The sequence below is a fragment of the Phycodurus eques genome, chromosome 2, assembly GCF_024500275.1.
Source record: "Phycodurus eques isolate BA_2022a chromosome 2, UOR_Pequ_1.1, whole genome shotgun sequence".
NCBI classification, from domain to species: Eukaryota; Metazoa; Chordata; class Actinopteri; order Syngnathiformes; family Syngnathidae; genus Phycodurus; species Phycodurus eques.
The window spans coordinates 7401994-7429924 of NC_084526.1; the positions used below are offsets into that span (position 1 = coordinate 7401994).

The 27931-nt window shown below is 41.1% G+C and overlaps 1 protein-coding gene across 7 annotated transcripts; it reads left to right on the top strand.

The window, feature by feature from the left end:
* The first annotated feature begins 7 nt into the window (after positions 1-7).
* slc38a8b (solute carrier family 38 member 8b) lies at positions 8-27312 on the top strand. Of its 7 annotated transcripts, none has more exons than XM_061665586.1 (10): positions 8-208; positions 2858-3056; positions 4301-4457; positions 4524-4628; positions 5670-5727; positions 6091-6205; positions 6288-6435; positions 6725-6927; positions 8015-8066; positions 20139-20221. In XM_061665586.1, exons 1-10 carry the CDS (start codon positions 20-22, stop codon positions 20140-20142), a joined length of 1230 nt encoding a protein of 409 aa, XP_061521570.1. In that variant the 5' UTR covers positions 8-19; the 3' UTR covers positions 20143-20221. The 7 variants fall into 7 exon arrangements, with proteins under 7 accessions (XP_061521570.1, XP_061521588.1, XP_061521548.1 ...); XM_061665604.1 differs by lacking the exon at positions 20139-20221 and adding an exon at positions 8709-8920; XM_061665564.1 differs by lacking the exons at positions 8-208; positions 2858-3056; positions 4301-4457; ... (2 more) ...; positions 6091-6205; positions 6288-6435 and adding an exon at positions 24022-27312 and having other exon boundaries at positions 6892-6927; positions 20139-21404.
* Positions 27313-27931: the final 619 nt, after the last annotated feature.

Genomic DNA, 27931 nt, shown 5'->3' on the forward strand with positions numbered 1-27931 from the left:
TGAGTGAGGATAGCGCATCATGGAGGAACTGGCCCGGGAAAGCATCAGCCTGCTGGCTCGGTCTGCTTCCCACTCGGATCCCCCGCGGCTGGGATCCTTCGGAGCCGTTTTCATCATGCTGAAGTCTGCGCTTGGAGCCGGACTGCTTAACTTCCCCTGGGCCTTCCAGAAGGCAGGGGGAGTGACTACTGCTGTTGGTGTGGAGCTGGTAGGTGAACACTCAGTGAGCAAGCAGGTGATTTATATACTAAGTGCATAACAATAAAATCACATTAAAAATATAAAGGATTTAGTTGTAGGTCGAAGTATTTAATTGTTCTTCACTGTCTAATGAAGCGATTATTATGTTAGGTCTATTTAAAAAAATAAAAAAGGTCTATTCAAGGTCTTTTGGTTTCATAGTAAGTAAATTCATGACTAATTTACGGCCCCAAAAGGTTTATAATTGCATATATTTTCCACAAGATGGGGGCAAAGCACTAGATGACAATTCTCAACTCAAACAGCAGTGACTGGAGTTTAATTCGTAACCACACTCGTAACTCAAATCAACTTTCCCCATTGAAATGAATGGAAATGTCATTAATTTGTTACAGCCCCCCGCCCAAAAAAGAAACACTGTAATGTTTTTGTTCCATGAATTTAACAAAGAAAACAAACACTGTATTGTAAAATATAAATCTAAAAACACAACTAGGCATGGGCCGGTCTGTGATTCTGACATAATGAAAAATATGAGTAAAAATATTGTGGTTTCCTGCTATCACGGTATCACTGTGCTGCAATTGTTGCTCTAAAACATATTATTTTAAAATCTTTGGATAAACAACTTTTCCCCCTATTGTATGTGCTCTGTAGGTACATTTGTAAATGTAGAAAGAAAATAAACAATAGAATTTTTCTAAATAAAATCAAAATATAGGACAACAGTAAAAGTGGTATAAAGTAGTAGTATAAAATATGGGTCGTGCGGATCGAATGACTTGTATGTTTTGTGAGAAAAAAACATTTGTTCTACATGAAAGTCAGAAAACATGGTTTGTGAACCCAAGCTAATATTTGTTAGAAAAAAAATGTTTGATAACTAAAGTTCAACCTTCAACCTTCATTTAAAAAATATATATTTTTTTTTTTACTTCACTGGGTCTGTGGAGAGCCTGAAGCTCACTCGTAACTCAAGTCATTGTTCGCAAGTCGAGACAAAAAAAAATTCAGCCAAGTGATGGCCAAGTCGGAGCACTCGTAAATTGAGGTACCTTTGTAGTCGCTTGGAACCGAGATGCCACATGATGGCACCAAAGCAATACTTTTATGACCAAAGCAACACTTTTATGATAAATAAAAATATGCTTTGGCCTGGCCCCAAAAAAGTGAATAACGGAGGACAGGTTCCCCCTCCAAATCTGCAACTATGTGAGCCCGCACGTAGTGAATCAGAATCAGAATCAGAATCAGAATCATCTTTATTTGCCAAGTATGTCCAAAACACACAAGGAATTTGTCTCCGGTAGTTGGAGCCGCTCTAGTACAACAAACAGTCAATTTACAGAACACTTCGAGAATATGCGGGTGAACACTCAACACACTTAAGTCTTTGTCTCTTTGGTGTGAAAGAGGCACATGCTTTTCACGGGTGAGTTCTAATTGAAGCCGTAAGCTGCCACTGCACCGCTTCTACTGACCGCCTTGACATGCGGTTTCCAGGTAGATCAGGGGGCCTATTAGGCTAGCCTTTTAAGGTAAAGGTTTTCCAATTTAGACTGGGGCCCAAACTGTGTAAATGATATCATGTATTACCTTCATATCGTCATAGATGTTATGGACAAGGAACAAAACAGGCACGACTTCATTAAAAAGCAAAATGAATTAAAAAGTTCTTTGACAAGATCAGAATCGCTTCCAACATTTCATTTTGAGTCAACACAAACTGACTTCTGGACCTGTTTTGGGTCCAAACCCTTTGGGAAAGACAGAAAATGTAACAAGCAAGTAAGGACCCTCGTTTTCTGTTGCAGACAGTTCTGATATAGTAAGATCATTTTGACCCACTGTTTCCTAATTTATACAGTACACGCAGTACCTCAAACTGACAAAGCAAAAAAAAAAAAAAAAAAGATTATGACGACGATAAATCACTTGTGAAATATCACGTGTACACAAGTATTCAGAAATGTACTGTGAGAATTTAACATACAATTTATCTTGACCATCTTTGAGTTGTTTGGACAGCTTGGCAAGGTTTTAACTTAACCGCAGGCGTTGGGCAGAACCCTTGCATATCCTTTGTTGAGCCATTAACATTGCACTGTCAAAAACAAACTATCGATTTTCAACACTTTAGATTGGTCAATAGTCAACAGACCCTCATGGGGATTGACCAATACTATTTGTGATTTGTGAAAAAATACGGAATTGACCAAATTTGGACATACAGTATGAGGTTTCCGCCCAACAGTGTCATAATAATCCAAGAACAAAGGGGCCACTATATTTGCAATTGTACCTTGACTTGGGAGTGCTCCAATTTATGAATTTCTCGAGTTACGAGCTCTCACTTGATAGATTTACTAGATTTTTTTACTTCGTGTTGCAAGCCAAAATGTGAGTTACGAGTACGCTTCAGATACACCGATTGAACAAAGTGAAAAAACCTTCAGCAGTTTATCCATCGGGAAAAGCAACCAAGCACACAACTACAAAATGAAAACACTCACAACGAGAATGGAAAAGACGCATACTGAACCAACTGCAAGTGAATTTTGGTTTAAAATGACTTAGGCAATTATGCTATTAAGATAAAGATATTTAAAGGGTTGAGCGAATGGAGACGACAACAGAGTCTTGGCTGCTCGTGCAGGTATCTCTGGTGTTCCTGATCAGCGGACTGGTCATCCTTGGCTACGCCTCGTCCGTCAGCAGACAAAAGACGTACCAGGATGTGGTGCGAGAAGTGTGTGGACGAGCCATCGGCCAACTCTGCGAGGTCTGTTTCTGCTTCAACCTCTTCATGATATGTGTCGCCTTCCTGGTGGTGGTGCAGGACCAGCTGGAGAAATGTGAGTCCAATGGATTTTTCTGAGCAGGTCATATAAAAACATCATTTTTGGGCTCTTATGGACATTAGTGTCACTGACACTGTAGCAGTGAATTCACCTGACTTACATGGGCAGCACGGGTTCAGTTAAAAAAACAAAACAAAAGACAAATTCATTAAAACACATATTACAAAGAATAAAATGTAAACATAGTGTACAGTACTACTATGCATTACTGTATGTTTAAGAGTATTAAAAGGTATTTAAGAGACTCGAAAGTATTTATGAGAGTATGGTAGGAGTTAATAGGAGTGTGGGGAAGATTCATACAGCTTTAAAATATGTATAAATTGTGTATTTAAAACACCCACACAACATTGCCTTAGCAATCCCCGCAAGCTTCATACTAACACACAGTGCAAAACCGCATTCGCAGGCTAACGAGTAGCATTGATATTCGCGGTGTTATAACCCTTTGAGCAATGACTACTTGAACAAAAATGGTGGCGCAACACGTACAGACAGACAATATAACAATATTCACACTCATATATTCTTTATCCTCTGCGGAAAATGACAAATTTTACTGCAGCGTACTGACACTAGTTGTGACCGTCTCCATATATATCCATGTCTGCCTTATCTGTCTTATACTAACCCAGGTGGACTAGGCCACAGTGACAAAATTATTCATCATCCACAAACTGTTTAATTTTTTGCATTCTGTTTATTCGTTTATTTATTATAGCGTGCATTCTTTAATTGTTTTGTTAAACTTTAATGGTCACGCTATTTTTGTGATTGTAGATAGTAGTAGTTTGGACGTGTGAACTATAGCCCATATTGCAATATTTATCACTTTTGGACCACAAATCATCCGCACTTTCATTTTCATTCCACTTAGTATTAAGATAAACGCGCTTGGAAGCATAGCACATAGCACAAACTGGCTTTCATCATCTTTTCCATCTGACATCATTCTAATCCCTTAAATGTTTTTGCTGTCCGAATTTTAAACAGAGCATTTGATTGGATTTACACACACACACACACACACACACACACACAAACACACACACACACACACACGCCTGACATCCGTTCTGATCAGAAATGCTGCAGAGCAGTGCAGATGGGCACAAGCACGTAACGTGATTTCAATGCACACATATTTTCATACTTGTGGGCTACTGTATGTATGCACGTGATTCACATGAGCTCAGTAAGTATAATGGTTATTCTTCATCTAATTTTGTCTTCTCCAGTGTGCATTTCTTTATATGAGACGGTGACCGGGTCAGGTGAAGGGGAAATGCCGTACCACTGGTACACTGACCAGCGCTTTGCCCTCTTCGTCATGTGTCTCGTAATCATCCTGCCGCTGTCCATCCCGAAAGAAATTGGCATCCAGAAATACACGAGGTGTGTGTACGTGGACATCGGACTGATATCCTACTCTTATCATTGAATGTTTTTCTCTTCACCCAGTGTTCTGGGGACACTGGCTGCGACCTATCTGTGTGTGGCGGTGATTGTCAAATACAACCTGATGGAGAACCACACGGCCATTCTAACTCCAGCACACACTCAAGGGTCAGTCACAATATTTTGTGTCGTGTTTGCAAAAGGACTGAACACAGCTGGTAAATGTCTAGTATCTTTCCACAGCAAGCTTGGAAATTCCGAGAATCAGTATTTCTCTAGTAACATGGCAAAAACATTAAACAGTTGAAGAAAATAAAATGGTGCCTTGAGATATGTTTAATTCGTTCCATGGCCACACTCGTAATTCAAAACACTCATATCCCAAATTATTTTCCCCCAATGAAATGAATGGAAATGCCATTAATGGATTCCAGCCTCCCTCCTCCCAAAAAATGTGTGTAATGTGTTATTTAATAAGAAAAATACTACTCTATAATATTGTACTTTATAAAAAGATACAGTAGTGACACAATTAAATAGAATGTAAAGGAGTTTTTGCTTCTTCTTCTTCTTTCCCATCATGCGTTAGCATCAGGGTAGGGGGCTTTAAGACAAAGCTACAGTATGTGGTTGTTTTAAATACACAATGTGTAATGCGCTTTGTTTTATGTTTAGTTTGACAGTAAACTTCAAATGTTAGTGCAAGTAAACATTTTGAAGACTGTTGCTTGTTTTTAAGTGACCCTCTGAGGCAAATATGAAATCTGCTTGGTTCCAGAAACAATCCAATTCCTAAAATACTTTAAATTACTCGGCCCAGCACTACTGATTGCGAAGGCAGATTAGATTTACAAAGCAACACTTAGAGGATGAAATACTGTATGACTGGACAAAATAAATAAATAAATACATACATACTCTCATATCCATTTACACTACTGGAAGCAGTGTAGCCAAGAGAAATGCTAAGAAATGCAGAAAATAGAATGTTGGGAATAAATCAATACAATTTCACGGAACAGATATTAAAAATTACCGGTAGATTGTAAATGTAGGTCAGTGTTTCAGATCATGTTTAGGCCAGTGGAGAAGGCCTCAAATGTTCCAATTTACCTGTGTCAATTCCCATGAATTCGCCTTCCCCTAAATTGACCCTTGGTGTTAATCTACTTTCACATTGTTCTTCAAGTGATGTTCATGTCTGTGCAGTGTGGGCTCGTGGGCATCCATGTTCAGTGTTGTGCCGACCATCTGTTTTGGATTCCAGGTAGGATCTTCTCACCTTTAGAAGAGTTTATTACTTGCAATATGCTGTCTTCAAATTAATTGCAGCATATTTACATTATCTACTCCATATAAGAAATTCCAATTCGATGTAGAATAAAATGAACCTCCAAACACACACATGAAGCGCATTTTTTCACTCAACCAAATGAAACAAATATGGAATGAACTAGAACAGGCCCATCTGTCCCTCCCTCAGTTCCAACATTAGTGACCTCTGACTTCAGAAAACTTCAATGTGTTGTAGAAAGTCTTCCCAGAACAGTGGAAGCTGTTATACAGTACAGTATCTGCTTTCTGTATGTTGGTCCATGTGGTGTATTTCACTGGTGGCTTGTGTTTGCAGTGTCATGAGGCCTGTATAGCAATCTACAGCAGCATGGAGAACCAGAAAATTACACACTGGGTGATCATCGCCGTCATCTCCATGCTCTTCTGTTTGCTCATCTACACTCTCACTGGTGAGTTGACCTCTAAAAAGCATCAAGCTCTTTGCACTGTAAGCTGAAAACTGCTAAGTGTGTCCATTTTGTCTATCACCAGGAGTCTACGGCTTCATGACATTTGGTCGAGAAGTTGCCTCCGATATCTTGATGTCATATCCGGGGAATGACGTTGTCATGATTATTTCCAGATTGCTTTTTGGAATATCAATCATTACTATTTATCCAATTATTCTTCTCCTGGGGAGGTATGTAACACCAAAATGCTCATATGCACGTGGAGCAAAGAGTTTAGGGTAGGTTAGCAAATGTTTACTTACACTAATCACAAAACGTTAGGGATTTGGGGCTTTTGGGTGAAATTTCAGAATGAACTTGAAATGCAGTATGTAAAACCTTTACAGGTGAACTGATGTTGACATTCTCATAACCTTTGAATTGCGCGTCTCTCCATCCCCAACCTTTTGTGAATACTGTATGTGAGTGTGTGTGTGTGTGTGTTTTTACACTGCAAAACAAAGTCTGCGTGTCTCACAGATCCGTCATCCTGAACCTGATGGTGCGAATCCAAAGGCGTCGTCTGGGCATCGTCACAAGCTCCTTTGAGAGTCGCTGCAGGGCGCTTCTCACCGTTATCTGGATCACCGTTACTCTTCTTATCGCCATGTTTGTCCCTGACATGGCCGAGGTCATCAGTGTCATTGGAGGAATCAGCGCTTTCTTTATCTTTATCTTCCCTGGTATGTTTTTTTTTTTTTTTTTTTTTAAATATACTCTATGTACAGTACATGTATACTGGCCACTACATTAGGTACACATGAACCATCTCTAAGGGAGGGGGTCCTTCCAGAGTTGGAGGAGAATTTAGGGACATTACATATTGTATACATTGTTAGAGATACTCGGGCATCTGAAAAACATACATTTGAAAAATATTGCTAACATATGATAACTAGTCAAGAACAATCATAGACACAGTAGACTATATAATAAAGAAAACAAAAGCTTTGATATTAATGTCCTTCGCCGATGATATGGCAATAGGGTTGGATTTGTTTGAATAACACACTCCATTATGGCTGAAAAATATTGAAAAAATACAATCAATAGTAGAGAGGATTTACCTTGTGTTTACTCACAGCAGTTCGCTCGATGATGTCGTTTCTGCTGAGTCATGGAGCACACCTTTTTTTCTCCTTCTCGAGATGACTGAAAAGGTTTTATTCCCGGGCTTGCGTATATGTTGATGGACACAACTTCAGAGCATTATCAGTGCTGTTTAAAATATGTCTCATGAAACTAAATGTTTTATGACAAGGAAGGATTGCAACAAAATCAGACAAAAAGCAGTTTCATATTTGATAAGTAAATTGGTCATCAAGAGGGAGCGACAAGAGAAAAAGCTATTTTATGGGGGTGCTCAAGAACTATTTTGCATTTTAAGTCACTTTTATGACAGCCACAGTTATATTTTGACTCAACTACAACTATAATTTAGACAAGTGCATGTTTCTAAGCTAATAAGCGGGCATCAACAATTATTTCTTTACAAAGATAATAATAATGCTCACGCTAATATTAATAACCTAACTTTAGATAACCTCTTACGGTTATCTAAAGTTACAGTAGAGCCCACAGTTAGTGCAAACTAAAAACACAATCCTCACAAAATTAATAATGTCAAACAAAATCATTATTGTCGACGTCAGAATTTTGTATACAGCTCTTAGATCAAATTGTGCATATGTACCTAAGAGGCTTCATTGCTGAAATAATTGCAAAGGACTGAGAAGTAACACAGGTAGTTGTGTCTGTCTTGTACTGTAGGTCTTTGCTTGGTGTTCATCATGCAAAATGAACCTGTGAATCCAAGAGTCAGGTGAGTATGCCCCCACTAACGTATATGGCCAATCATTTCTACACTGACAAAAAACATACAAACAAATAATTTAACTCAAACATTTAAGGCTTTTTCTACATGTACAATAGGCCTATTTCTTTCAAATATTGTTCACAAATCTGTCTAAATTTATGTTAGTGAGCACTTGTACTTTGCCAAGATGTGTTAGTATGTAGGTTGCCTTCATAAACTTAATTTATCCATTCATGGTTTAATAGTGGACAGCATGTCTGCCTCACAATTCTGAGGTTCTGGGTTTGAATCCCAGGGGCTACGACTTTCTCCCACATTCCAAAAATATGCATTTAAAAATGTTTTTAAGACAGAAAAGACCAGACAAATTTGGTTTGGAGTAATCCAAAGGCAATTTAAAATAATCAAGTTACATTACTTTAATATTATGATACCAGAATGCATTTTCCAAAGTAACTCTCCCAAGCTTGTAGGTGGATGCATTATCTCGGCAAAGGAGAGGTGCTCACTAACAGATTTAGTCAGATATGTGAGCAATATTTGAGAGAAATAGGCATTGTGTTTATGTTTTTGTTCAGTATATGTTGGGACACTGCAGGAATAGCAGATTGTCTATACTTTTAATAACAAATTCATCACATTTTGCAGAGTCGTTTTAACAATTTGGGGTATCATAACCATTGTTGTTGGAGCCTTCATCTTCGGACAGAGCACGACGATTGCTGTCATGGAACTTCTAGACAAGTTCTGAATGTCTTAACTATCATCATCATCATCATCATCATCATCATCATCGTCATCGTCATCGTCATCATGGCGCTTTACTGTGATTCCTGAGCAATTGGTGGCACTTTTTTATTTTTGCACAAGTGAACAAATATTTTCCTTTTTTTTTTTTTTTTTTTTTTTAAACTTGTGTCTGTGATCCCCATTTAGGTCATCCACAAACTTGATATTTTATTGGTTTATTGCGTGTGAGTGTTATCGTTGTGTAATGTTAAAATAGGTCCAAGTAAAACTAAAATGAATATTTTGTTGTTTTTGATTATACATGTTTAAAAGGTCAAAATAATACATCTCAAAATAATTATAATTGGATTTCATCTGAAAATACAGCTTCTCAAATAATACAAATCACAAAATGCTTTCATCTTGAAGCTGACAGGGGGCAGTATTGCATCTTTTATGAATTATAATTTATATATCTTGCTGAGTACAGTACATACTGTAGTACTGGTACTGCATGCATGGTTCAAATCTCTTTTCATTGCAAACATGATTATTTTGGCATCATCTCAAAGTCTTTTCGCAATTAGACTGAATGTTTACCTCTCTTAGCTGGTGAAGTACCATGATCATTTCTTTCTCGAGGACAAATGATATATTTTACCGTATTCTTTATTTCTGACATGTTCATGTGTTGAATCATCCTATGGCTGACTTTACTCTTTACCTGTCACCAGGCCAAGACTGATGGCTGAGGTATGCTGAATATCACTGTCCTGACAGTAGTTATGGTAGTGCACATGCTCACTCCATGTGCAAGATTGACTAATGTTTTGAAGGGAAAATAACTAGAGTAAACTTGAATTAGCAGAGTAATTGTAAATGTGCCTTCATGCCTCTGATTATGAGCATTAACCCAGCTCATGACAAAGAAAGACAAAAGATCTCTCCCTCTGGGCGCATATACTGTAGTTAATGAATATAATTAGACTATAAACCATCGGGAAACAATACTTACATTTCTGTAATGTTTTTGTGCCACCCATCCAGTGCAGTTCTGAGCCTCCAGAGACTGGGATGCTGCTTGTGTTGAGCCCATGGGAGATTATACAGTATTTCAACCTGCTGGCCAAATGACTTAATCCAGTAAATGTGTGTGTGTGTGTGTTGGGGGGGGGGGGGCCTTGAAGATCACACCAAGTCCCTTAGCTGCTTTTCTGTAAACTGCATACAAGAGAAACTCAAACTAACAAGTTTAGTGACCTTTTGTAGTAAAATATTCAAGTCTTTGTAAAGTGAAATGTCTTCCAAATTTGACACACCACAGAAAATAGTGTTGTTAACAACCCTGCCAAATTTTAAGGATTTAAAAAAGTAAAGTAACGTATATAAAATAAGGCTTCTCAATTGTGAAAAATCAAGCTATTATCTCCACTCTCCAACACTGTGGGCGTATCGGCTGAATGTGCTGAAAACCCCGCATCGCTCAACTGTCAATCAAATATCACTGCTATGACCTGGATAAATGGATGCTACAAATTCCCATGCCGTGACAAAGAGGCGCTCTAAAGCGGCCACGCCAGCGCACAACCTGGTTCCTGGCTGTCAAGTTAGATTTTTTTTCCCTTACTCTTCCACACTCTCTCCCTGCGCACACTCATGGCTGACAACGAAGCGCTCTAAAGTGGCCATGACAGCCCAGAAGGCCTGGTCCACACCCTAGCTGTCATGTCTCACTTTTTTCCCTCTTAATCTACAGCCTTGTCTCCTTGATGTGTGCGCACTCATGGCTGACAACGAGGCGCTCTTAAGATGTTTGAGTCCCGGTGGCATCAGTGGAACAGTCCGCCCCCGACAATCATAATAGCACCACCCGTCTGTTCATCATCAACGTGAACAAAGAACTAGCCTCCTAACCAACAAACAGATGGACCAACCAACACAAGTTCGGCCTTTGCAGAGGTCTGCCATATGGTCATTGGAAAGAATCAAAATTACGGCTGACTTACTGCACATTACTGTATGTTGTCTGGGGCCATGAAGATACTAGCTAAATTAACAATGATCCAATCCATTGAGGTTAAACATCTATAGTCTAATCAAACATCTGTTGAGATACTTTAATCAAAATGCACTGACGGAGCGACGGGCAGGCAGACCAGCCATTAGCATCTCACAGCAACCGCTCAAAACCATCCTTCATTCTCTACATTAGATTATTTCCCTTTGCAACATTTATTACTGCGCCGTCCCCTGTAGCTACTGTGTTATCGAGAAATTACTCGTAATGTCCGCCTCTTGCGGCGCTAATTTGTGGCGCCGTGTCTTTTAAATGTTTAATTGTTCCTGATAAGAATGTCAGAAAAAGGGGCCGGATAGTAATTAATGTGGCTACAGTTCCTTTACTATATATACGTGTGTGCTTGGAAGTCAAAAAGCAAGGGGGGCGGGTTTATTAACCTTTCTGGGCTTGCTGGATCCGTGACATGTATGTTGTATGTATGACATAACTTTATTCGAGTGTTGACAGCAGGTCTATGACCTGAGGGGTAAACCTTGCATGGTAATGACCGTGTTGCCAATGGGTTCATATAAGGCAAGATTACGTTCACGACATATGTGCAAAGCATGATTAAATGCGAAGCACTAAAGGTGGCTGTTTTCCTCAAACTGTAAACTCAACAATGACGCAAGGATAGTATAGGATATGTATATTATATGGACATTAGTATTGGGATACTTGGCCATGACATCAACAGAAAGTAAAAATGGAAGGAAAAAGTGGACATCTATAACAGCTTCCACGCTGATTCCCCCATGACTCTTCCAAGACTAACAACTACAGTACATGTTTCTACAGGAACCTGTACAAATGTGGTGGGTACACAGAGAGTTCCCAGGACTGCCACAAACTCCCCCGTGAACACCATCCCCACTGTCCCATAAAAACACATTTACAGTGTTGCCTTGCGATACGAGATTAATTCACTCTTTGATCACACTCGTCTCAAATCATTCCCCCCCCCCACTGAAATGAAATGCCATTACTCTATCGTTAGCCTCCTAAAAAACATTTTTTTGCAATGTGTTTTTAATAAGGAAAATAACTCTCTCATATTGTACTTTATAAAAACATAGAGTAATAAACATAACTAAATAGAATGCAGAGAAAAAAGTTGTTTGTGCATCATGATTAATTTATTTCAGCTCCTTCTGGTGTGCTCAACTTGGTCACCTGGGGGAGTATAATACAGTTATGCCGACAAACAAACAAGAGGATCACAACTTCTGTAAGTGACTCGGTAAACCGTAGTAATATTAGTCGTTCTTCGCAGAGGATAAAGAAAATAGTGTTTTTATACTGTTTGTCTGCATGTGTTGCTTTGTGTCTAAATATCTGTTGTTTAAAGTGTGATAACACTGCCATATAGATGCTATTCGTTAGCCCGTCTATGGTGTTTCCCATTATGGACTTTAAGGCAAAGTTATGTGGTGGTTTTAAATACGCAATGTCTAATTAGCTTTGGTTTACGGAATGATTATTTTGACAGTAAACTTCAACTGCAAGTGGCATTTAACAGCTTTGAAGCCTCTTTTTTGAAGAATTGATCATGATCTGCCAAACTTCTGCTTGTTGTGAAATGAGATAACTACAATGCCACCGTACAGTGCTCGTATCTCAAACTTTTGCTTGCAAGTCAAAGCAAAAAAAAAAAAAAAAAAACCTCAGAAACCACAAATTGTACAAGTCAGGACATTTGGCAAAACTGTACATTAATTGGACTCTTTTACTCTTGTGATATTCCCCATATTTCCCCTTTAGAGACCAACAGGTGCATGTTTCTGCAGGAGCCTGTGAAAATGTGAGGGGAGAAAACAGACAGTTCTCAGGATTTTCTCAAGTTCCCTCTTGAACACTGTTACCACTCCCCCATTATAATAAAATAAAATACACACACACACACACACACACATACACACACACGCATTAATTACATGTACAGTTTCACAGTTTCAATATTCCCACCATTACTGCCATTTTCCTTTTTTTAACATTGGTACATCTAAAATCCATTTAATGAGACGCGTCAAATTTGACCTCGAACAGCCTCTGTGTACACAAACTCTGTAGCACCTGTACATAGGAAAGACATTTTTAAACATTTTAATTGAAAGAATGACATTTGGGGTATTTCTATTCCTGTCAAATGTCAAAATGGGTAAGTACGTTGGGCATAAATTAACCAAACTGTTCCCAAAAAGTAGGGAACAGCCAATGTCTTATTTGGAATTACAATTTGGGGGAGGAGGAGGAATTGTCCAATCATGATTGATTGGGTAATTAATTAACAAAATGTAGCCACTCGCAAGTTAATCTTGCAACCACATGATAGAGCAGCGACTCTTTTTCAGCGACTCGTTGTGGCTATTATTAAAAAGTAAAACACAAGCAACAATATGAACTTGACTGATCGTCAGATCACTAGATTATGAAGTATCTTCTATTAGTAATAGCGCAGATGAATATTGCTAAGCACAAATTACGTTTTAAGACTGAAGAGAATTTAACTGAAGAGAATGTATATATAAAAAAATAAATATATCCATCCATCCATTTTCTGAGCCGCTTCTCCTCACTAGGGTCGCGGGCGTGCTGGAGCCTATCCCAGGTACACCCTGAACTGGTTGTCAGCCAATCGCAGGGCACATACAAACAAACAACCATTCGCACTCACAGTCACACCTACGGGCAATTTAGAGTCTCCAATTAATGCATGTTTTTTGGGATGTGGGAGGACACCGGAGTGCCCGGAGAAAACCCACGCAGGCACGGGAAGAACATGAAAACTCCACACAGGCGGCGCCGGGAATTGAACTGTGAGGCTGACGTGTATATATATATACAAATTGTGTATTTTAAACAACCACATAGCTTAGCCGTTTAGCTTAATGCTAACAAACAATGTAAAATGCCAAAGACGGGCTAACGAAGACTCCTAGTCACGCTGTTATAAGCCTTTAAGTGACGGCTATTTGAACACAAATGGTGGAGCAACGCATGTAGACGGACAATATAACAATACTCACAGGCATATATTTATCCTTTGTGAAAAATGACTAATATTACTGCAGATTACTGAGTCAGTTGTGAAACTCTTCACGTGTGTCCCTATGACTAAGTGTCCAAGTTGCACAACTTGAAGGAGCACTGTCCATTGAACTGAAAATTGAAATTGAATTGAAAATTATTTACATTGATTTTAATTATGTCATTACTATTAGTTTTTATAAAGTACAATATTATAGAGTGTGTTTGCCTAATGGCAAGTCTGCCCCTGATTTATAAAATGCGTATCTTCAAAATAATGCACACATTAATATTACAAGAGGTGCCAGTGGTTGAGCTCCAAATAGAATGACAAAATGTTTACAGCTACCATTTTGGAAACCCTAATTGCACCTGTATATCCCAGAGGTCCATTATTTATGAATAAGGCTCCCTCTGTGGGTGTCCTGCTTTTGCTTTAAGCCCGCAAGTCCCCCATCTCTTATCAAAACCTAATTTACCCACATGCAGCACGCCGTATGTATATGTAGCTATAGGAAATAGCCCTGAAGCATCGAAAATAAATACCCATAATGCTCATTCTCTGCTACACGATATCGCAAAAGTCAGTTTGCATCAGCTCACATGCCAGAAAGCTCAACTAATTATATAACATGCTTATACAGACCAGTTTGTAGTCTGTAAAGATATATCATAAATTATTGATTTAGAAATTTTCATGAAGACATCTTAAATACACCACAACGTATTTGCCTGTCTGACATTGTAAACAATGTGATTTGTCAAAGTGACTTCACATCGCAGTGCATTCACGATTTATGTTAATGAATCTCTAAATCAGTGAAGCTCTGAAGACAAATGTCTAGGGGCATATTTAAAAAGCTATAAGCAAGCAGATGTCTGATGATTCATTTGGTAATTGTGCGTAAAAGTGTTCTTGTGGAGCTGGTTCAATAAGCTTAATTGTATCTTGCAACTAAAATGCAACATTAACATGACAATGTCAACTTTAATTACTGTATATATTTTTCTTTAAAATGTACTTCAGAGGGTTGTACCTTTTAAACTGCAATCAAATATTGCAAAAATTACAAAATACAATGTATTACATACAGTATACAGCATTTAATATTATGAACAACATTGACCTTCTATTTGACTTGTCTCATGAGGATCTTTTAAGATTTATCAATGATGTTCAAATAGGTGAATAAATTAATTAATCATTCATCTGTTTGTACTTGCCCTAATTAGGGTCACAGGTAAGCTGCAGCCTCTCCCAGCTAACATATGAGAAAACATATGAACTCCGCACAGGAAGGACGCAGCCCAGATTTGCATCAATAATCAATCAATGTCACTTCCAGTTAAAGTTAACTCTCAAACTAAGTACAAAACATCTTGTATATTTTAAAGAGCCACATTACTTTGCATTAAAGTCCACTTGCTTAATGCTAACGCTTAATGGCAAATGCCATAGTTGGGCCAACGAACAGCATCTGTGTGGCTGTGTTACAACGCTTCAAGCAATTGATATTTTAACTCAAATGGTGCAGCAACAAATGTAGACGGATAATGTAACAATATTCACAGGCATATATTCTTTGTCATCTGCAAAAAACGACAAATATGCATCTTACTGAGTTACAGTAGTAGTAAAACTTTCCTTCGTTTGTTTCCATGTCTGTATAATACTGCCCCCCCCCCCCCCCCCCCCCCCCCCGCCTCCCCATGGCCAAGTCATCCACCATGCCAGTCATGCTGCAGAGTGAGCGGCAAGGAAAAAATTAATAAATAAATAAAAAAAGACCAAAATGCCGGCACATTGAGCTGCATCCATAAAATTACGACAAAGGAACTGCGAGTGACCTTTCACGGGTAAAAATATTTGTTCGATTTTTTTCCCCCCAAATATTCCTTATTCAATGCCACGCTTTGGCATTGATAAAAAGTATATCTGATGAAGTTTTGTTCACGAGTGAGGGAAGAATGGAACGGGTAGAATGGAACGGGAGATCGACAGGCGGATCGGTGCAGCGTCTGCAGTGATGTGGACGTTGTATCGGTCCGTTGTGGTAAAGAAGGAGCTAAGCCCAAAGGCGAATCTCTCAATTTACCGGTCGATCTATGTTCCTACCCTCACCTATGGTCACGAGCTGTGGGCCGTGACTGAAAGAACGAGATCCCAGATACAAGCGGCCGAAATGAGTTTCCTCCGCAGGGTGTCCGGGCTCTCCCTTAGAGATAGCGTGAGAAGCTCGGTCATCCGGGAGGATCTCAGAGTAGAGCCGCTGCTCCTCCACATTGAGAGGAGCCAGATGAGGTGGCTGAGGCATCTGATTCAGATGCCTCCCAGACGCCTGGCTGGTGAGGTGTTCCGGGCACGTCCCACCGGGAGGAGACCCCGGGGATGACCCAGGATACGCTGGAGAGACTACGTCTTTCGGCTGGCCTGGAAACGCCTCGGAATCCCCCCGGAAGAGCTGGATGAAGTTGGGAGAGGGAAGTCTAGGCGTCCCTGCTAAAGCTACTGCCCCCGCGACCCGACCTCAGATAAGCGGTAGAAAATGGATGGATGGATGGATATCTTATGAAAATCGGTTGATAAATGACCAAGTCATGACTTCATTTCAATATCCATATATTGGCTTGTATGGGAACGACGACCTTCCCAACATGGCCGCTATGTAGGCACGTCAGTTACTGGTCCTCTAAGCGCGCTGACGTAAACACACCCACAGCAAATCGTCAGCACGCATGCGCAGTGTAGGTCTCATGATCACGTGACTGCGTGTCTTCCGGGTCTGTACTGCGGATGGCGGATTAGTCCGGTGAGTTTTGAACACCTTGTGACTGTTTACATTGTTGCATAGTGTACGTGTTGGGAAAAAAACATTGCACTGAAAACATTTATTTATATTAGACGGTTAGAATATTCAGAATCGGTTGTTTAGGTCACTTTTTAAACGCTGTCTCCGTTTTGTTTGTCTCAAAAGACGACTAGTGATTAGTAGCACCTGTAGTAGAACTTATTCGATACGAACAAACATTTGGAAGTCCAAGCTAACATTACCGGATATTTTCACCTGTTATATCTTATTTATGGTGGTCATATAAATTAAGTTGCTCAGTACTAGGCAGTTATAATGATTGGGGTTTGATTTTGACGTCCACCATTGAGTCACAGGAGAAAATACAAATCCAGAATTGAAAGGTCAATTCAGGCACCAACATATTTTGCGAAACGGACCATTTATTTTATATTTTTTTCCACATAGTTTAGAGAAAAACATTTAATTAGATTAATCGAGCTCAACCACCAACTCTACACTTTTCATAAGATGTTTTATTTGTCATTTGTTTTTTCCTGGATTTGGACCAACCCTGTTTCATCTACTCAGACACCTCAGAACATATACTTTTTTAAAAAAAATATGTAAGTATAAAAATTAAATAAATCATTTTAAATGTATCTATCTGGCACTGGTCATGTAGTGGTACATGCTGCTGCCCTTCAGGCAGACGGTGTGGGTTCGATTCCTGGTCATTGCACCAATTCCCAGCCACTGTTGGCCCCAAGCCTGGGTGGGTTGTGTCAGGAAGGGACAGTGTAAAAACTTTGCCAAACAAATTATGCAAGTGACTTGCTGTGGCGATCCCTGACAGGGAAAAGCTGAAAGTCACTTATTAAAGTACATTTTCTTTGAATACTCATTTGATTTGAGTATTACTCTAATTGCACTAACAGGGTTGTAAATCATCCATCCATCCATCCATCCATCCATTCATTCATTTATTTTCTAAACCTGCAGGTCATGGGCGTGGTGGTGCCTCTCTGCTGATGTTAAGAGTTTTGGCTTAAGAGTGCATGTTAGCTGTGTGTATTAAAAAAAAAAAAAAACTGATGCTTTTTTTATGCTACTAATAGAAACAGAGTCGTGTTGGTGTGACACACTGCAGCTGAATATGAGAGCACTTATCTAGTCTACCCATGATCAGAGCAATTGGCTTGATTTCATCCCTGCTGAGTCATGTGGCTCACCTTTTTCCTCTTCCTGTAAATGGCAAAAAGTTTCAGTAACAGGGTTGCGAGACAACTTCAGAGCACAAATACTTCTATTTAAAATATTTCTGTGGTTAAGCAAAATGTTTCAACAAATACAAGACAGATGTATAAAAAAAAACACACCCCAAAAAAGGTAATTTTATAACCTCTTTCACCTTTTGTATTTGACGCAGTATGTAAATTGAATTGGTCATCAAGAGGGAGGGTCAAGAGATTATAGGGATGCTCAAAAGGAATTTGGTATTTTAAATATGGGGGCATGCCCGAAGATAGCTGGGATAGGCTCCAGCACGCCCGTGACCCTAGTGAGGATATAGTGCTACAAAAAATGGATGGCTGTCCAATTGTAAGGAACGTATCTACAGGAGTGGCAGTGTGTTTGAAGGCACCTCAATGAGAATGAGCTGCCATAGTAATTCACAGCCCAGTTATGCATGCTATGAAAAATGACGAGTCCCATTGGTGTATTTCCCTGTTAAAAGCACCATTGACTCCGAATCCCAAGCATTCTACGCAAGCAGGTGAACGCTAAGCACTCTGCTGAAATTGATAGTAACCAATGGTGGGAAGTGACAAAGTACAAATACTTAACAACTGTACTTAAATAAAATTTTCAGGTGTCTGTACTTATTTTTCTGACATTTTAAACTTTGATTACCTACATTTGAAGACAGATACGTGTACTTTGAACATGCAAACGCCACACAGGCGGGGCCGGGATTTGAACCCCGGTCCCCAGATCAGTGAGGCAGATGTGCTAACCAGTCGATCATCGTGCCGGCCTATAATAAATATAATACATAATTATTATTTACTGAGAGTTTACTGTTTAATCAACTATAGATACATTTGATATTCTATTGCTTGTCAAATAATCGATTAATCGTTGCACCTCTAGAGTTCGATCAGTTTTTTTAACACAACTATCCGTAATTCTGCTTTAGTACAGTGTGAGTAATTTTACCCCATCTAGCAATAACTAAACTGGACAGTAGATATAAAACGTCTACACAAGCCTGTTCAAATGCTAGTGTTTGTGATTCAAAAAGAAATTTTGACACCAAGATAAATCACTTCATAATATTTCCACCATTAATGTGACCTATAAACTATACAAATCAATTGTATTTTGTTTTGTAAAATCTTTTCATGAGGTGAAGTAGAAATAAACAACAGAAATAATGTGCTTGCACAAATCTGCACACCCTCTTATAACTGGTATGTGGGCTGTCTTCACAATCAATTAATCACATTCAAACTCATGTTAAATGGTAGTCAGCACAGACCTGCCACCATTTAAAGTGCCTCTCATGAACCCCAAATAAAGTGCAGATGTTCTAGTAAGCTTTTTTCTGATGTTATTTTGCTTTCTAACAGAAACCTATTTTTTTCCCCCCTAACACTGAATGCTATTTAGAACTGTTGATAATTCTTTCTCCCTTGTCTAAGGCCCCAATTCCAACTGAAGAAAAAAAAAAGCCAAAAGTATGATGCTTCACTGTAAGTGTAGTGTTCTTTTAGTGATGAGCAGTGTTGTGTTACGCCAAACATCCATCCATCCATCCATTTTCTGAGCCGCTTCTCCTTACTAGGGTCGCGGGCGTACTGGAGCCTATCCCAGCTGTCATCGGCCAGGAGGCGGGGTACACCCTGAACTGGTTGCCAGCCAATCGCAGGGCACATACAAACAGACAACCATTCGCACTCACATGCACACCTACGGGCAATTTAGAGTCTCCAATTTATGCATGTTTTTGGGATGTGGGAGGAAACCGGAGTGGCCGGAGAAAACCCACGCAGGCACGGGGAGAACATGCAAACGCCACACAGTCGGGGCCGGGGATTGAACCCGGGTCCTCAGAACTGTGAGGCTGACGCTCTAACCAGTCGTCCACCGTGCCGTACGCCAAACATATCTTTTGAAATTATGGACAAAAAGCTCAACTTTGGTTTCATCGGCCCATAACACACTTTCCCACAAGTCTGGGAGATGTTGTGAACCAATGAAACCAAGGTTAAACTTCTTTCCAAATATACGTTTTGGAATTATGGCCCAAAAGTATAACCTTGATTACATTGGAAATTTAGAAATAATTTATCTTTGTCTCTCTCTTTTTTTTTTTTTTTTAATGTCACAAAAACCTGACATTTGAAAAGGGGTGTGTAGACTTTTTATATTCACTGTGTGTCACTCTAACAAACACAATGTTCCAAGCAGGTGAGGAGGATGAACTCGATCAATGGCACCAGGAAGAAAGTCTGCAGGCAGCAGCAGCAAGTGAACAGCATTGCAGCTTGTGATGCTGACGCACTGACTGAAATTAAAGATCTATTCAGTAAATCGAGAACCTACATCAACCCGTCCAATGACGAGTGGTGCAGCCCTAATGCGACTGTCGCTTTTAGACATCATGTGAAAGTGCAAAACCGCCACCTTCAGGCCCTGAAGGTGTCCCTCAACGCTGTGAAGAACCAGCTCAGTGATAAGAACATCGAAGTGTGGCATGAGCACACCAACTCCACTAACCGGGCGGGGAAGGTCATCGCCACGGTGCGCTCCGCCGCCAATGCAGAAATATGCACGCAGGCGTGGTGCAAGTTCTATGAGATCCTGGGAACGTTCAGGCTTCTTCCTGAGGAGGCGCTTTACTCCGGGGAGCTCAACACGGTTCACCTGTGTGAAGCGCCTGGGGCTTTCATCAGCGCTCTGAACCACTATGTCAAAACGAGTGAGCGCACACGTTACTGCGACTGGAGCTGGGTCGCCAACACGCTCAACCCGTACCACGAGGCCAACGCAGGAGGCGCCACCATCGCAGATGATCGGTTAATCGCCAATACTCTGCCGTGGTGGTTTTTTGGGTCAGACAACACTGGCGACATCATGCTCCAAAAGCACCTACTGGAGCTGCAGACGTTCGTGGCAAACATGCGTCGAGTCGATCTGGTGACAGCAGATGGGAGTTTTGATTGTCAGGAGAACCCCGATGAGCAGGAGGCGCTGGTGACGCCGCTGCATTACTGCGAGGTGACCGCCGCGCTGTTGCTTCTGAGCCCCGGCGGCTCCTTTGTGCTCAAAATGTTCACGCTGTACGAACACTCCTCTGTCTGTTTGCTCTACCTGCTCAACTGCTGCTTCGGCTCCGTCAGCGTCTTCAAACCTGCCACCAGCAAGGCTGGCAATTCCGAAGTTTATGTCGTGTGTCTCGGCTACGACCGCAAGGAGGCTGCGAGGCCTCTGCTCTCCAAGCTCATTCGGAATTACGGCGCACATCTGGCGGAGAGAGAAGCGCTTTTCCCAGAATCCTCGATCCCAGCCTCGTTCCTCACACAGCATGAAGAGATGTGCACGTACTTTCACTCTCTGCAGGTGGAGACCATCACAGAAAACTTGAGATTGTTTGAAGGAATGAGTGCCGAGCACCGGGAGAGGCTCGACTACATCAGGGATTGTACGGCTCAGGACTACCTGCAACGTTTCCAGGTAGGAAGTCACATTATTTTACTTAATATCCGAGGTACTGTAGGTAGAGTAGCCAAAAATTGTACTCAAGTAAAAGTAGATACTTTAGAATGATATGACTCAAGTAAAAGTAAAATGTAGTCCTCTAAATAATTACTTCAGTATTCAGTGGAAAAATGGTAACTTCTGATTTATTTAGTTTTTGAATAGCGCATGAACATAAAAAAGCAGTATGCAAATACAAATATTGGCCAACAATACCACTTGATGAAATTAGCAATTTTTTAAAAATAACATACAATCGCAAATTCAGCCACAACAAATGGGTTTAAATTAACTTTTTTGTTTACATATGTGAAACACAATAGGGTCACAAGGCACATAATGTGATTATAACTATTTATAATTTGATTCTATTAAATTTCGACAGGTGGATTCACTCATATTTATCAGTAATGCTGACATCTGTTTCATTACTCTAAACCAGGGGTGCCCAAACTTTTTTGCCCCAAGATCCACTTTTCAAGCAACCAACCTCCCGCGATCTACATTTTTTTGGGGTGGTGGGGGCCGTGACCATGTCTCCGGTTTGAGAGCGCAGAGCGCTACCAGTGAGCTAAAATTCTGGGCCGCCGACACAGCTCAGCACCAATGTATGTTGATGTACTTTGCATCACCGCATGAGCCAATCTTGCACAACACAACATAATTAACTGGAAATTTTTTTGTCATTACCTGAGTTGACTCCGATGACTTGCACTGAAGTGAATCAGCCAGGGATGCGTAGTCAGTGTCGTATTTTCCATGCACAGTCCTAAAATGCCGCTCCACATTTCCGTTCTTTGGTAATGTGATGGCAGACTGGCAGATGAGGCATACGCATTTGGAAAATGTCATAGTGAAAAATACTCCTCGTCCCATTCCATCTGAAAGTGGTAAGTTTTTGTCTTCTTACTTGGTCCAGCTCCCCCACTCATTTTTATACCCTTTCTTAAGTTTAAGAGAAAACACAGAGAGATAAAAATTGGAGGTAACTCACTGACTAGCTTGTTAGTTTTGACACACTTGGCGCCCTTGTTTGCGCATCTGCGGTTACCTTTTAGCAGTGTTGTTTGCGCATGTGCGTGACCTTAGTGTCAGAAAAATTCAGGTATCATCGATTATGTATGTATATCAATCAAGCAACGGGATGGATGATAGGCTGATGTCTTTTTTTTTTATGTCACGCGATGTCATGCGATCTACCAATATTACCTTCGCGGTTGACTGGTCGTTCGTGATCGACGCATTGAGCACCCCTGCTCTAAACTAATGTTGAGTTCTGCCAACTTTCATCTTCATCTCCAGTGCTGTGTATACAGTACATGTAATTGCGTTTTGTCCCTGCTCTTTTTGAACGCGTACTCTTTCTACAGCCAGGAAAAGGAAACTCCAAAGGGTCTGAGTGAGTCGGACGAACTGCGATTTGCTTTGGTTGAGCTGCTGGTTTCATTCTTGAGAGCATTACATTTTGCAAACGCAGACTAAGACAGCCTCTTGTATGTTTCTCACGTTCAAAGTGGAGTTCTTGCAGGCTGAAATGTTGGCATTTTTAGGCAGATACAGATGACACACGATATAGCTGTTCTTTTTTGTAGTCCATCCATCTGTTTTCGATGCCACTTATTCTCGCTCAGGTCGTGGGTGAACTGGAGACCTGCTGTAAGGTAACAATAGATTTCTGCCATTTTTCACTTAAATGAGTCACTTTGTCATGTAACTGCCTGGTGCAGTCATGTAACTGCCTGGTTCTGATCAGCCAAATTGAGTCAAAGGTGGTTTTATTGGATTGGGGAAAGGGATTCATGTAATAATTATCTCTGAAAATGTAATGTAATGTAATAATTCTCCCTGTAAAAAACGAAAGGCATCGCGCAAGAATCAGAATCATCTTTATTTGCCAAGTATGTCAAAAAAGCACAAGGAATTTGTCTCCGGTAGTTGGAGCCGCTCTAGTACGACAACAGACAGTCAATTGACAGAGAACACTTGAAACATAAAAACAAAATCACAGTCACTGAGCAATAAAAGGTTACCAGTAATGTGGTAATGCCAATAATTTTTTTAAGATTAATTAATTGATTGATTAATTGATGATTAATACCTGTAGATAATGTTGTGAGCCTAAGGTAGCTCAATGCAACGGAGTAAAAGTAGCATTTCTTAACACAAATACGTAAGTAAAAGTATAAACTCCTCTGACAAGTACAATTTGTCCCAAATTTACCTATGTAATTGAAACGAAGTATAGCATCTCACTTCTGCTCTAACCGCAAAACCTGAATATTATTTTATTGTTAAATGAGTATCAAAAGTATTAACTCTGATAGAGATTTGCTGTACATATGTTAAAAAGCTCAAAAGGGGTATATTTAATATAAGCTTACGACAAGGTAAGTTTTTAATGATGATTGTGGTCTAGAGTTTGGGCTCCTTGTAAAAAAGTCACAACAGATGCGGATACTTTTAATACTACTCTACTTGCAGTCTTTAAAAAGACATTAATAGGCACATACAACAGGAAGAATGCTTTTCTAGTCGCCATACAGTAGGTGTCAGGGTTCACTCTCGCTTAGTGTCCAAGTGTCTCTGTGCTCAGGTGACATTCCTCCCTCGGAGTCAATGGATCTCCCGTAATGCCGTCAGCCCCGCCTGCTGCCGCGTCTCGGTGGGCCGACCATTGGGGCCGAAGAAGCAAGCCGCGGGCTCCTTCAATGAGCGCAGGGAATTGCAGTCTCTGAGCTGGAAGCAGCGCGTGGAGAGGGGTTGCCATGCCGACTGGATACAGCAACACCGCTGTGAGACCGAAGAGACGGCCTGCGTGCTGCAAGGACCTCTGTCCGGCTGTCACGTGGATTCCTGGTACGTTATTGTCGGTGCAGCGCTGCCCGCGGTTAGAAACTCTCCATTCTGTGCTGGAGTCTTGTTAGACTATGTGACTCAAGCACAGCTGGCCTCAGACTTGAATCAGGTGCCTTCCTGTGACTCATGCCACATTTTTAGCGCCGCCTCCATCTTGTCAGACGTGGCAGGTCTTTGCACCGACAGTAACGGGACGAAAAAGACAAGGCAGTGTATGGTGTTCGGCAGCCGCTCAGATTGGGACGCCTGTGGGAGCAAAATTGAAGAGCTACTTCTCACATTTCCTTCAGATGGTTCATATCCTCGAGGAGGCCGCGAGATGCTGCATGACGCGGCGCCGCCGTACCAGCATGAGCTCGTCGGCTGGCTCGTGCTGTCCCTCCGGAGCCTAACTTCTGGGGACGCCCTCTTGCTGCCCGTGCCGTCTGCACTCACCCGTGTCTCGGCTGCGCTCGTGCTCTGCTTGCACGTTTGTTTCCGCTCAATCAAGTTCAGGTGCCCGCCGCCTGAAGGCGGCGTCGGAGCGCTACTCGTATGCGCCGGCTTTTGCCCCGACGCTGCAGCCCGCATCCTCCCAGCCTTGACAGAAGTCCAGAACTGTATTGGCGAACTGCTAAAAGGAGAAGATGCAGGTAAATGTCAGTTGGAGTGTGACAGACAGGTGCTACAATTTGTGCCCATGGAGGAACTGCTCAATGGAGGATTGACGGAATTCCTGCGGACCATGAACTCTGAAATTATGCGACACAGACTGCATTTGCTCATGCAGGCATAGAACAGGCGAGACAATACCAGCTAACGCCTTAAAAAGCATTGTACTATTTTATTTATATGGAAGCTGATTTTTGAGCATTGCTCAGTACTTTTTTGGGGGAGAGTGGGGGCGCTATCATGATCCTAGTTTGCCAATTTGTTTATTTCATAGTCCACATACAGTAGAACCTCCAAAGTCGAACGCAATCCATGACAGCAGTAGTCCCTAACTAGTACCCTATTATACCAAATATTTTGATGGTCCGGCATAGGAACAAATAAAAACAAATAATAAACAAATACAACTCACCATTAAACTGAATGTAGTGGTTGTAATAAGTGGGAGCCCTGCGCCTGTTTCTGTCAACGAACCGGTCCCATCTTGGGGTAATTTAAAAAAAAACTCAATGTCATGTCTTTTGATGCCCTGTGCTTGGTCCCTATGTGCTGCTGCTGCAGTTCTGATGGCTTCTCTGCCTCATTTACCAGCATGTCGCCACGTTTTACACAGGATGAATCCAAATCACTTGTCGCAATAAACCTGTTTCTTAAAGGGGGAGTTTTCATTTAAAAGAAACAACAACACTTTTTATCATTTGTTAAAACCTTATAAACCTGAAAGTTGTATATTAGTAAAATGATCTGTGAAAAGAATCGTGTACTTATAATGATTTTTAACAAACCACTAATCCAACAAAATGCGGGTTACTCAGTTGCTGTGCACTGGCGGACACACTCACAGTTGTTCACCGGCACACGCCATGCAGCCTTTTACCCTCCAGCTCGCCGTAATGAAATTCTCGCTAGCTTGTTAGCTTACTTTTTTTCTGTATCATGTGACTATGACGAGCGTTTTTGACAGAGGCACGTGCAGCTGCGCCTGATTTTCACAAATCTATTTTAGACTGATCAATGAAATAATTTTTCTCCAGTCTCTCTCTGCGGCCCAGTGATAGGGGGGACCGTCAACCTAAGTTGAACTGTACATATTGTTTTAAGTAACATTTAAACATTCTTAGCCGTTGTATGTGTATGCTATTATAACCTTAAAACATATAGCAAGTTAAGTTAATGCTGGAGGTTCACTACTTTAAATGAGTATGTTTACGTTTCGTAACTTCCACAAAAAACAAAGCAAAACAGAACGAGCAAAGTTTTAATCCATTGTTTGTGGAAGTACAGTGACATCTCGTATGGCGTCATTTGTGATGGTGGTTTAAACTTTTTTATTTCTTATTTTGCCAAAAACTGTGGTCAAGTTCCAAACTGTACAACCTCAGTGGAGTTCGACTTTAGAGGTTCTTCCATAATGCGATATTTTGGGTGTCCCCAAAATCTGACATCATTCGAAATCTGAATATCTGATTAACTACCTGCCTTACTTAGGCAAACAAAACTTATTTAAATTAATTTTATAAGCGATTTCACAAGGCTTCACCACACGCCAGTGTCGTACGAGAAATGTGTATATCCATCGATGCTCTTCTTGCAGACTTTCTGGGACTTGGCACAAATGTTTCCCGAACCTTTTTGACGATATCTTCCGATACTGGTGATCGTCCAGATTCGTTTACCCTACACAGACAGCCTTCCTTTTTTTGTGTGTGCGCCATTTCCAAATCTGCTTTTCAATTGGTGTATTTGTATGGATTTTGACACTGCGCACGCTTGTTTGATTTGTTCTAACATTTACAAAATGGCTATTCTTCTTGATGAAACTTTATCATTTGAGCGAGGATTGGCTATTATTAGACTCTATTTTCATTTACCTGTTTCTATCCACTTGCTGTGATAACCTACTGAATGTCTTTATTATTTTCATTGGGAGACAGCACATGTACATCAGTTAAATAAAACAAATGTATTAACAAAGCAGAATTTTACCGTTGTGGTGACATGATCGATTTTCAGTTCTGTTTGTCACAGGCCCATGAAAAGCATGTGTCATTGAGTTGTTTGTTTCTGTTTTTAGGATTTAAAAAAAAAAAAAAATAAATCATTATTTTACAAGAAACTGAAGTGGGGTGGTACTTGAGCTGGTAGTTGAGTACTACAACTCCATGAATATCCCTGAAATATGCCTTCAATACCAGTATGTCAAAAATGGGTTAAATGAAATTTAGGTGAGGGACCAGACAAAGCACAACTCCAAAAACCTTTATGATGACAAACAAGTCAGGAAGACGTTTTCCCTTGCCCGAATGTGGGTCACCGGGGCCCCCCTCTGGAGCCAGGCCCGGAGGTGGGGCTCGAAGGCGAGCGCCTGGTGGCCCGGCCGGACACAGCCCGAAAGGGTAACATGGGTCCCCCTTCCCATGGGCTCACCACCTGTGGGAAGGGCCACAGGGGTCGGGTGCAGTGTGAGCTGGGCGGGGGCCGAAGGCAGGGACCATGGCGATCCGATCCCCGGCTACAGAAGCTGGCTCTAGGTGCATGGAATATCACCTCTCTGGCAGGGAAGGAGTCCAAGCTGGTGTGTGAGGTCGAGAAGTTCCGACTAGATATAGTTGGGCTCGCCTCCACACACAGCTTGGGCTCTGGTACCAGTCCTCTCGAGAGGGGTTGGACTCTCTTCCACTCTGGAGTTACTCACGGTGAGAGGCGCCGAGCAGGTGTGGGTATACTTATTGCCCCTCAACTCGGCGCCTGTATGTTGGGGTTCACCACGGTGGACGAGAAGGTCCATGATTGTTGTTTGTGCCTATGCACCAAACAGCATTTCAGAGTGCCCACCCTTTTTGGAGTCCTTGGAAGGGGGGCTGGAGAGCGCTTCTGCTGGGGACTGACGTGAGCAATGACAGTGAGACGTGCACTTGGCACCAGGACACCCTCGGTCGCAGTTCAATGATCGACTTTGTGGTCGTGTCATCGGACTCGCGGCCGCATGTATTGGA